The 12,257-nt window shown below is 42.4% G+C and overlaps 1 protein-coding gene across 1 annotated transcript; it reads left to right on the top strand.

Annotated features, from left to right (window-relative positions):
- The first annotated feature begins 518 nt into the window (after positions 1–518).
- ETNPPL (ethanolamine-phosphate phospho-lyase) lies at positions 519–11,935 on the top strand. The gene is made up of 12 exons (XM_010285357.1): positions 519–632; positions 792–951; positions 1,830–1,904; positions 3,658–3,751; positions 4,745–4,861; positions 6,619–6,701; positions 7,225–7,450; positions 8,326–8,480; positions 9,213–9,302; positions 9,514–9,644; positions 10,520–10,587; positions 11,464–11,935. Exons 1-12 carry the CDS (start codon positions 578–580, stop codon positions 11,593–11,595), a joined length of 1,386 nt encoding a protein of 461 aa, XP_010283659.1. The 5' UTR covers positions 519–577; the 3' UTR covers positions 11,596–11,935.
- The last annotated feature ends 322 nt before the right edge of the window (positions 11,936–12,257 follow it).

Genomic DNA, 12,257 nt, shown 5'->3' with positions numbered 1-12,257 from the left:
ACCTACTCAGCACCTCTGAAAATAAAGCCTGCAAGGCATTAATGTTTTGTTCTTGAATGTGACCTCTATACGGTACAGTCATCCATTGCGTAACGAATTTTTGGCTATAGTATAAAAAAATGAACAACTTCTTACTTTTATTCCCAGCGAGTTAATCGGCCATACATGTTTGTAAGGCATGTAAACCAACAGAGCCACAGCCTAGAAACGCAGCAGGACATATAAGGACCTGGAACAACTCGCAGTCACTGTGCTCCCGTGAAACCGCTTGCAGACAGAGTCATGCCCTTATTGAAGACCTGCTTCTGTTCCCACTGTGCCTGGGGGGTGCGCGGGGGCTGTTTTTAATTTCAGCAAGAGCCCCGCTTGATCACCGTTTGAACCACTCACAAGCTCTTTGCAGAAGGAGGCAGTTGTCTCCAGAGCTGCAAAAGATCAACCCCCTCAGCACTCAAAGGAGGGAGAACAACTGAGAAAACTAAAATGGTGTTATTTTATAATATTTTTTTTTAGGCCTTCCTGCAAAGTTTTCTTTGCCAAGGACCCTCTGAAGATAGTGCGTGCTCAGGGCCAATATATGTTTGATGAGAAAGGAGAAAAATACTTAGACTGTATCAACAACGTTGCACATGGTAAGCAGTTTAACTTGTAAGACTGCTTCTATTCCTTCATTTCTAACAAGGACCAGAACACTCTTCTTCCCAGTGATGATGTTCACAGTGCTTCTTTCAGTCTCCTTGTGTGGTTCAATAACTAACTGCTTGCTGGTAATTAATTATTTTCTTCTTTAGTTGGCCACAGTCATCCAGACGTGATAAAGGCTGCAACAAAACAGATGGAACTGCTCAATACAAATTCCAGGTTCCTGCATGACAACCTTGTTCAGTATGCACAGCGTCTTACAGCCACCCTGCCCGAGAAACTCTCTGTTTGCTATTTTGTTAACTCCGGGTACGTCTGAATATTTATTTTTTTCCATTATGACTATTTTGCGTCTGTTTGAGATGGACACTCAGAACATCTTGGTCTAAATCTTACTAAGCAGGACTTAGTAATAAGCAACAAAAATATTTCCAGTACGGATCAAAGGATCCTTCCCATTTGCAGCTGTCATATTGAGTGATGGCTCAATGCAAGACAGCCAAAACATGAAACTGGTCTGCTGAATGCTATGCAAAAAAGGGGGGAAAAAAGCCAGAAAAGCAAATTAAGATTGCAAATTGGAGAACGTTATGTATAGACTGGTGAATGCTATCTGTAAATTGACATATGACCTTGGGAACGAGTAGTCTTCTTCAGGTGGTCTGTTTAGTCTGTGATCACTTAAGTTGCCAGAACAGACAATCTGCAGGTACTTGTGAGCAGAGGGGCTGCTGTGGGACAGCCTGGAAGTTTTGAGTCTTCATCCGGGGAGCAGATCCGTGTTCTCTGCTGCCTGCTGGTGCAAGCGCTGAGGAGGACGGAGCCGTCATGGAGGGCTGGAGACGGGGCTGGTGCGCTGTTGCTTTTCGAGGGTTTGCGGCTGCATCACTCACTCAGCTGCGAAGTGGTCTCATTTGTACCAAGAGGAGGTGAATGTCTACAGGCAAACTGGGGGAGGGAAAGAAAGCATCTCTTTGTTTGCTGTTTATACAAAGAGCTGTTTTTTCTTTTGCCCTCTTACATGGCATTTACAGTCTCAACCTTGGCATTGTAATCTGTATAGCAACAGAGCCTGCTGTGTTGATTTATTATATCCATTAGTCCCATGCCTCCTCTTCTGTGTCAGAACACCGTTTTAATTGGAAGCGCTTCCTCACTGTTTTGCGGCTGTATGTGTTATTATGCAGGTCTGAAGCAAATGATCTTGCTTTACGACTGGCTCGGCAGTACCATGGGCACCAAGATGTGATCACCCTTGAAAAGTAAGTACATAGAGCAGTTTATGTGAATGCAGCCAGCAATACCTGCCATTACTTCAGAAGCGGCTTTGCAGCAACCCCCTGCTGTTTGTACTCCGCTGCCTGCTGAAAGCAAAGCTTTGTTGCTTTCATACTAGAACAGGTCAGGAAATCCCTCTTCCACATTTGGATCAACGCAGGTTTTGAAGATCTCTGAAAATAAGCTTGTCAGTCACCCCAGAAGGTCAGTCACCTGTTACAGGGCATTTCCCACAGAGACTCTCAAAGCAATTCAGGCCAGAGACTTGAATGTTGGTTTTCAACGTCAATGAGTGGTCTGGCCACTGGGCTGCTCTGGAAAAGGGCTTTGTGTTTCTCACGCTCTGCTGGACATGTTTCTTTTTGTACAAATAAATATTCAGTGGTCAAGAAGAAAGATCCTGTAGCTCTGCAAGGGTGCTGCACCAATGCTCAGGTCTCCTCCAGTGAACACAAGTATGCACACAAAACCAAGCAGCTCCAAAATCAGAAGGCACTGAGAGGGCCGTCAGCCATGGGGAATATGGCTGACCACATCTCTGGGTTTCCCTATCCTAGATGCAGCTGTAGGGTTGGTTATGCTGCTGTAGGGCTGAATCTTCTTCTCAAGTTGTGATTAGAAAGTCCAGCCAGAGCAACTGCAAGAGCCCATGTCTCTATCTGGACAGCACAAAGGTTGTTTGACTCAGCTGTGCTCAAATCCCTCTTTGCCCTCCTTCACTTAGCTGGCCAAGATTTGGAGACACTGAGAGTAGCTTCCATCAGGAGAGGCTGAGGATGGAGCTGGCTCTGTCACTGTTTCACTGCAACATCTTGTCTTCCTGAACACCACAGGGTATTTCTTTGCCCAGGTCCCAAGGCTCTGTAGGCTTCTGTCGTAGTTACCATCCCAGTCATGGTGGGCTTTCTGTCCTTTGTGTCCATTGGCAGATTCTGTTGACTGGCTGAAAGAAGACAGAGGAGTTTAAAAACATCCTCTCTACCCTATGTGTGTGCTACTATGAGATTGTGGTGTGTCTTTGATTTGGTTTGAGGTCCCCTTCACTTCAAGTTTATGGCTGAACGAAAGTGTTGATTCCCTGAATTAAGCATGTATGCTTCAGGTTCAGAAAGCTCCGTTTCCTCATTTCTAAATCGAATTTGGCTCAGTAGTAACCAGCTTTAGCATACTATTGCAATGTAAATCTTTTATATTCAAACAATATTTGTCCTTATCCTGAAAGTGGCTTCTGCCAAACAGTCCTGCCTGTAGGGCCTTCAGGGCAGGTCGCGGTGTGCTGCTGCTGCTGCATAAGATCCTCACCTTCCGATGCCATGCACACTCTTGAGAGTCTTTGCAATGGTCTAGCTGGCAAAGCTTGGGTTGGCCAGAGTGGGGCCCACAGATGGGAGATGAGGGAGCTGGACCCACCCTTCAACTGGTAGGTAAGGCTGCTTAGGGCAGCCACCTTAGAGGCTGTGCGGTTCAGGGGACATCATTCAGTGTCATGCTGGCACTTGATTTTGTGCACGAAAAAAACCTCCTGGTTCCAGTCTTGTTAGTGAATTAAAATCAACAGCAATTTTATATTGCCTTTGAGAGAAAGACTGAGTAAATTAAATCAAGATCCCTTCACAAACAGTGCTACTGTGTTGTAGATACAGTCGCTTATTTTTGGATTATTTATGGGCACGGTTGTAAATTTAGCTCTTCTATACATTTGGTGAAAAGTGACTTCGATATTTAACACTCATGCAGTGCTTACCATGGCCATGTTACATCTCTGATTGACATCAGTCCCTATAAATTTAATCAGCTGGGAAAGGACAGCAAGAAGGAGTTTGTGCATGTGGTAAGTGTGGTTTTTTGCTTTTTGTCATTTTTATGCCTGTTGTGCAGCACATTGAATTACCCACTTCTGGTGTAAATATACTTTCATTCTGTTTTGCTGATGCTAGAGTCCATACACTTGGTTGTTCGTCTGTATCTGTGGATACAGCAAAATTGTTTGCTTTTGGATTTCTAAGAGGTTATTCAGCTGTGATTTCCTTCATAGTGCTACAAGTTTCTTCAGTCACTGCACTGTGTAGTTACAGTTTGAAGAAATTAGCCAATATCTGTTGTGTTGGTTTGGCTAAAGACATGCAGGGCTCTTGAGTCTACTTCCAAACACTGGAAAGGCAGACCCCACAAGTTCACATAGGTCTGGGTATAGAGTTCATGGGTGTCCCACTGAGTGAGATACTGCTTGATTTTCAGCATGAACATGTATATCTTACAAAGACAAAAATAATTCTCAGCCCAGAGATGTACACCAAGTAGGTCTTTCCTATCTAGACCTCCTCGTGTTAACCACACTGACAAAGTAGTATCCACCTTTTTATACCGCTTCCTTTCTCTTATTTACTGAACCTCTCCCAACACTGTTTGTAGAGGCTTGAAGGTCATACAGATTCGTACCGTGACTAGGATGCTGGAAGTGACAGACTGGAAAACCCCATTCTCCAGTTGCAGAAATGGATCTTTCTGCAAGAATCTGAACTAAGATGATGGATGAGGACTCAGCATTGTGTCTTGGGGGAGAGGAGGGACAGTCTTGAAAGGTGGATGAGGTAGATGATGGCTCTTTCAACAGTTGCATCCAGTAGTGTTGAACACATCACAGGGCTGGATTGAGTTTAAGCTCCTGTAAGCATTTTTGCAATTCCGTGCAGGAATTCAAACTGTACTAACTCCTATTATCTACCTGTGTGGAAAGACAAAAATGCAGAGCAATAGAAAAGAAAGTGTGTGTTTCACAGAAGGTTGGGCTTTAAAAAAAAAAATTAAAAATTGGTCTTTTCAGGCTCCTTCTCCAGATATCTACAGAGGGAAATACAGGGAAGACCACCCAGATCCAGCAAGTGCTTATGCTGAAGAGGTGAAAAAGATTATTGAAGAAACACAGAAGAATGGACGCAAGGTGTGTGTTTTGTGCTCTAGAAATGCTGAGGCTTCATCTATTAAGTGTGGCATGGGGGCATGAAGCAGGCAACTAAGGACATGTTTCTTTATTCAGTTTCCCTTGCTTCCCCCTGCCCTTCATTTTTCTATGGTGCGTTCTGTGTTCAAAATAGGCCGTTTTTTCTACCTGATGCTCTCATCATAATTTTTCTAGGCATCAATGAAAAGACCAATAATACAGTTGTAAATAAGCAGATACAACCAAAGCAGTTTAATTTCCTATTTTATGCATTGAATCAGTAGATTGTAAATATCTTAGGGCAAGCTTTGAAGTCAGCTGAGAAACTACATCACAAATTGAAGCAAGTATATATAAAAGTCTCCAGGTCATGGAGCAAATATGCTAGATAAAATCTTGATACTACATTTATGAGTCTAGTAGCTTAAGATAACTTTGGAGTCATCAAAAAATGTGAACCTTTCAATCATATTCAATATGACCATGATAAAACAGACAGTTTCTGATCAGGTTTATCTAAAATGTTTGTTAATGTTTTGTATGATGGCATTAGTGTTTTGAGACATGTGGGGCTTGATCCAAAGCCCACTGAAGTCACAGAAGACTTCAGTGGAGATTGGAACAACATGTTCCCTTCTAGTCCAATGGACTTACATCACTCTTCTTTTAGTTTCTTCATCAACTTTTTTTTATTCTCTACTAACGGATAGTTTTGTTTTTTTTCTTCCCTTGTTTCCTTTCTTTTGCATATTTCTTAGGTTTTGGTGACATAGACCTGTGGCAGGACAAGTTGTGCTAAAGGCTAAGCCTCACATGCTATGGGAAGCTTCGTACTCTTTGGCCGTAGCATGCCTCTTCAAATATAGTGTACGGTTCTTTACACGTTACTGCTCGGCCTTGTTTCCAGGAAGACTGCGCCAGCCCAGAGAGACCTCTTGATGCTCAGGGAGGGGTTCACAAGTGGTGTGGGATGCAATCCCTTAAATAGCAGACTTATGCTGAGACTTTGGGGTAATATCATATCTCTGCTGCATAGACCTCTGCTGTTGACGAGAAACAAATTTTGATGTTCCAGTGTATCTGATCCGCTGCTTTTACCCTTCCTGACTTGAAATAACTTTCTTTTTCATTCCTAGCAACTGGAATTATTTCAGCTGTAGAATTTTTCTCCTCTTTTGTCAAGTGCCTCATGCTGACATTTTACTTGTGTAGTTATTTGCATTAGGCAGGGGTGCCCAAAGCGTAGCCTCAGGTCATCTTACAGTTCAGTTTCTACCCACCTGTTCTACCTGGTGTTCAGGATTGAGCAAAAAAGCTGATCACCACATACACCCATTACTGGAGAGCCTTGGAATTAAGCAAGTTTCATTGACCTTTTGGGGAAAATGACACACACTGTTGTGTGTCTCCTGTAAATTGAAATTTATAAATAAATTTACAGAGCTCCCAGGAGCCTGATCCAGTATCCACTGACACCAGTGTCTTTCACTTCAACAACTGTAGGACTAGGGGTTAAAGGAGCTCCTTGTATTCCCATCAGGTTACAAAGGTGGCCCTGGCTACTGCAAATTTGGGCACCCCAGATTACAAAATAAATACATTCTTTAGCCATAGCTGTTCTCAAGAGCCCTCAGTTGTCCAACTCATTGCGTGATTAAATTAAGACACACATTGAAACATTTATTTCTAGACTGTTAGATGTTTGTGCAAAAGCCAAGTAGATGAACACAGCTCTCACCTGAGTTTGTTTTTTGTAGATTGCTGCTTTCATAGCCGAATCCATGCAGAGCTGTGGAGGCCAAGTAATTCCACCTGTGGGCTATTTCCAGAAAGTGGCAGAGTACGTACATCACTTCAAAAGGACATAACTGGAAAATTAACCAAACAAACAGGTTTTTCACTATGGGCTTATCCAATCAATTCTGATATGACCCTCTCATGTTCTTAACTATCCATGGTTCCTTTCTACTTTAAGAGTATGATTCCACTTCTATTTTTTATGGAACACCAACTAAACAATTGTGTTTAGCTGGATAATTATCTTTCCTTTTCTATCTTTAATTCTCAGGCTATAAGTTTGATGGAAGATGAAGATGAACCATCACAGATATAACCCTGCAGTACCATTACAGTATCCCTATTTTGCATCAAAATATCAGATTTTTTTTCTTAACATTTAGCAAACTAAAAATTTTATCAATTGAAATAGCTATAGCTGTGTTTCAGCAGCCATGTTCTTTCTTTTTTTCCTAACCTGGTCTCACACTGGAGAATTTCTGTAATACAAACTCCCTCGTACTAGATTGCCTACCCAAGACGTGTACTGCAGCACTAGTCATTCAAGCTAGTCTGTTTGTTTTCAGGTACGTGCGTGCGGCAGGTGGAGTGTTCATAGCTGATGAGGTCCAGGTTGGCTTTGGCAGAGTTGGGAAGCATTTTTGGGCATTCCAGCTGCAAGGTGAAGACTTTGTGCCTGACATTGTCACCATGGGAAAGCCCATTGGCAATGGCCACCCTATGTCTTGTGTGGTCACAACAAGGGAAATCGCTGAAAGTTTTGGTGCCTCTGGACTGGAGTATTTCAATACAGTAAGTTCATAGGTGAAGGTCTGGCTTTTTTTCCTTTGGTCTGCATTTAGCAGTTAGAAGAAGTTGTTCAGGTGATTCAGCTAACATCTGCGTCCAACACTGCATCACATTACTAAGAGCTGGAGTCAACCACAGTCTAATATCTAAAAGCAAGTGGAGAGGCTTTGAAGTACGCTCTGTACCAAGTGGTATATCTTAATATGGACAGTATTAGCTCCCTGGCGAGTCATGCATCAGCTCACGTCCATACAGATGAATTCTTCCTTACCTCTCTCTCTCCCCCCTGCCTCTGAAATGTTGACCACATAAAATTTCATTTTCTAGGGTAGGCTCTGTGTTGGTGGGGCTCATGCCCTGGCAGACCTTGCTCTGCAGTTGTCACCTAACAAAACAGTGACCCTTTACCAGGAAACATTTGAGCTGCGTGCATGCCACAGAGGAGCAGCTTTCTTATAGAGTCCTTTTTCTGCTCCTGTGACTGAGCCTTTTTCCCAGCTACCACGAATCCCCCTGCTTTCAATGGAGTTTTGTACCCTCCAGCTCAAGAAGTACCGGATCGATCACCCACTGCTCTTCACAGGAGCATTTTGCCTGCGCCTGCAAGCAGCAAACCATGAGAGCAGCCTGAACGCTTCAGCTGTGAAATCTTCAAATCACTGAAACCTGAAGCAGAGGAAGAGGGAGCCCCTCCTTTGGGCCTCTTACACCACCTAAAGTGGGGGGGCACGGTGCTCCACAGCCTGCATGGCACAAAATCCCACCTCTTCAAGCTTTTCTCACAACATGCCAAGCAGGAGAGGGCCAGTGAAAACTACATGGATAGACACAGATGGATGTTTCTGACTGGTTTCATTTTCCTATTTTTCTTTTACCAGTTTGGAGGCAATCCAGTGTCTTGTGCTATTGGTTTGGCTGTGCTGGACGTAATAGAAAAAGAAGATCTCCAAGGAAATGCTACACGTGTAGGAAATTATCTCCTGGAGTTGCTGGCTGAGCAAAAGGGGAAACATCCTTTAGTGGGAGATATCAGGTGGGTGCCTTACAACAATGTCAGAGAAGAAAAATAACTCTGCTAGAAAAATCAACAAGTTTTGGGTGAGGGGAACTTAGAAACATTTTGCCATTAATATGCTACACCTCTTTTTTTAAAATGGACTATCCAAAACTGATACTGCAAGGCCATGTATTTTTCAAAAAAGTTGTCCATCCATCTGCTTAGTTAGGTATAAGCGTAGCCACTGGAAAAGAGAGAGTAAGAGAAAGAGCCACCCACATGCAATAGCCCAGTTGTCTGCACACCGTTGGGACGATGGAGACCTTGTTCAAATCTCTGGTCCATTTCATTTGGAGATGTTAGTGTGGGTTTTCCTCATCTCATGATACTACCGTGATAGCTGCCTTCAGGCTTTTGCAGGGGAGGGTGGATTGTGGGGGTTTTTAGTTCTTGTTTTTGGTTATTTGTCTTCCACAGCTCACTGGCTTGAGGTTTGCAGGATAAGAGAGATTTCTTAATTGGCCACATAGCCTTAATGAGCCAGCTAAATTTATTTATCCAGAAATATCTGTTATCCCGCTTGATTGTCTGAGGTAGCCAGTGCAAAAAGATAACCAAGGAGAAAGGCTCCTCTCTATCCTGGTCCTTCCCCACTTGTGCCCCAGGGAAGGGAGTTGCAGTTGTTAGACATAGGTTTTGCATTTGCAGCAGAAGGTTCAGGTTACTGGCACTGGATTTCACTTATCTGTGGTTTTTTCTCTACTCCAGGGGTGTTGGATTGTTTGTTGGAGTGGATCTGGTGAAAGACCAACAAAAGCGAACACCAGCCACAGCTGAAGCCCTTCACCTTATTTACAAGTAAATGTTTTTTAAAGACTACGTGCAGTGATCAAACCCTCCTCATATTCCCAAGCAGTTAGTCATTAATTTCAGTTTAAATTTGTGTTTCTTTTGATAACATAGTACTAGAAAAAGAAAAGTTTCAAAATCTAACTGAGCCTGAAGGGTCCGACAGGACACGTTGTAGTTTTGTACCTGTGTCTAACACAGATGTTTCCTCTTTCCACAGGCTGAAAGAGCGTCAAATCCTTCTTAGTGCAGATGGACCCCACAGAAATATACTAAAATTTAAACCACCGATGTGTTTCACAACCGAAGATGCAAAACATGTAGTGGAGACAATTGATGCACTTCTCACAGGTAGGCATGCTTTAGTGCTCAGAGGAACACTCTTCTTTGTTCGTGTCCAGATGAGCCGTTAGAAACACCAGCCACCGGAATCTAGGCCACTACCTGCAAGGGGAAGTAGTCAGTTACATTTCTTACCGCTTCTCCAGACTGCTGTTCTTAATGCCAATCATTATAAATAAAGAAAAAGCCCCATATGTGCTTCATCCAAACTTTTAGGCAAAATGCTGCTCTTGATCCTTTCTCTCACAGACTCAGGGTTACTACTCATTTCTGGCTGCATGTACTATATGTTAAGGAGCAAATGTATCAATTCAGCGCAAGCCTGAAAGGCATTGCTGAAACACTGGTAAAACTTCCCATAATGTGCTCTACTTTTTTTTTTTTAAACTAACTGGAACACGATTGACTCACTCAAATTTAGCCTGAAGTTTTTCAGGCTCTATTTATCTTCTACCTGGGGACCAATCCAAGGGAAGATAATGTCAGTTATGCTATTAGTGTAAGGACTCTCCGAGCCCATTCTACGTGGAACGTTCCCGTCTCCTGAGACTGTAACAACTGGAGTTGGACCAGCATGGACCTGCTGGACAAAGGCAGAATTCAGCTCTGAAAGGTCTATCTGAACCTCCATGCTAGAGCGAAGCTGCTAATTTTATTCTTTTCTTTAAAAACCCTCAAGCTACACAGTCCTAATACATTAATCACATTGCCTCAGAAAAATGTTTTAGGAAGTATTCAAAATTCTTCAGTTACTCTTCTGTGTGATAAATGCCCAGAGGAATAGCTGATTAGGTATTTTTTTTACTTCAGTCAGCTGTTAGATTGACTGTATGCTTTTTTACCCCTGGTTCTTTTTAATTTAATTATTTTCTCACTTTTTTTAGAAATGGAAGAGGCAACTGGGATGAAGACAGAAAATAATGCATCTACAAATGCTCAGTGTAAAAGAAAAGTATGTTTTGAATTTTTTTTTGAACTCTTATTCCAATAGGTGTTTGGCAAGGCAAGTATAAATTACTTTGGTAGGTCATGCCTTCATTTTTGGTGGTGAGTGATTCTGTGCCTTGAAACTGAGCTCAGAACATAACCCACTACTAGAAACCTGAGAGGATTGTGTTACTGGGGTGAATCTAAAAAGAGCTGAGTAATACAGACCTACAACAAGAAACACGTTATAGACAAGGCCCTCGCTTTGTCTGCCTCGTGTGCAAACAAGACCAACCAGATTTTGGGCTGCACAAAATTGTGAGCTCAGTAGTCAGCAGTTTTACTAGTTCTAGGTATTGCATGCTACTGATGGATATTTGGCTTTCTAAGCAAGCCTTCAACCTGGAAGGTGTCCAAGTTTTCGGAGAGTTCCAAGGATTTCATTTCCACCATAGCTCTTTGAGTGTAAATGGCTGACATGCATCCAGATCAGGACTCCTTAGGTTGCAGCCCCAGCTTTGGATAAATCATATGTAATTTCTCACACCCTTAAAACCATGTCACCCACTATGTTATAGGAAAGCTTGCTGATCTGTCCCTTGGTGAGTTTTCCAGTGATGCTGCACATGATGGGAAGGCAATAGCTCAGCTCTCTAGGGCTGTAGTAATTAAGGCAGAAACCCTATGGATTATTGGCTATCTATCTAGATTATACAGGATTTGGGGTGCAAGCCTCCTCTTACAGACATTTGTACACATTCAGTTCAATTTCTTTCAAAGCTAAGAAGTTGTGCCACTAAAAGAGGAGAGTTAGGCAGAGCTACCTAATGGGAACGAAGTCCAATGGCTGCCTGTTGGAAGACATGCCTGTGCCTTCAGTGACCTTTCATTTCTGTTTCAGACAACTGAAGGGAGTTCTCAACCAGAAGGTGCAAATGAAAGCATCGGCCATATGAATGGAGCTGCCTGCAGACAAGAGAATGGGCTTTATTCTAAAAAGCGCTCAGTGCCAAGTAAAAGAATAAGAACATGAAGAGGGAAAGTTTCTTCATTCAGTTTGAATTTGTGTCCGACTTGGTTTTGAGATGAAAAGTGCAATAGTCAGAGTCCTACGATCTGTTTGAAGTCTAGTCCTACCTTCCATAAACCAGCTGAATTCCTGTTAGCTTCAGTAGGAGTTTAAAATACCTTTCCAGATACATGAGAACTGCACCATGTGGCTTGAAATCTAGATGTGACAGAACGGACAAGTGATACACAAATACCTTGTTGCTAACGGCAGGTTTGACATAGGTACACAAACTCAGTGAAGTCTGTGGATTTACCCATATTACACAGAATCTTAATTGCTTAACTACCATACAAGAAAATGCCAATCCTATTAAGTTGAAAATTATATACTTAACATGCTATTTTTACAATATTTTAAATTTCAATATGTAATATTGAGATGCTAATTACTTCCCATGTTTTAATGGCTGAATTCAAAAAGCAATGCATGAGAGAAAAATCATTATTATCTTCCAGTGTAACTTAGGTCCTATGGACCATATTCCCAGCTGATGTAAATTGGAGTAGCTTAGTTAATGTCAAAGATGGTCTACCAAGAGTCTTACCACTGTGTGTGTAGAGACACAATGTTTATGCAGGGCATTCTCTCTTTATGTTCAAAGAAAATGAAGAATCCGGATCCTA

Source organism: Phaethon lepturus, unplaced genomic scaffold (assembly GCF_000687285.1).
Source record: "Phaethon lepturus isolate BGI_N335 unplaced genomic scaffold, ASM68728v1 scaffold7194, whole genome shotgun sequence".
NCBI lineage: Eukaryota > Metazoa > Chordata > Aves > Phaethontiformes > Phaethontidae > Phaethon > Phaethon lepturus.
This window is presented reverse-complemented; position numbering and strand designations above follow the sequence as displayed.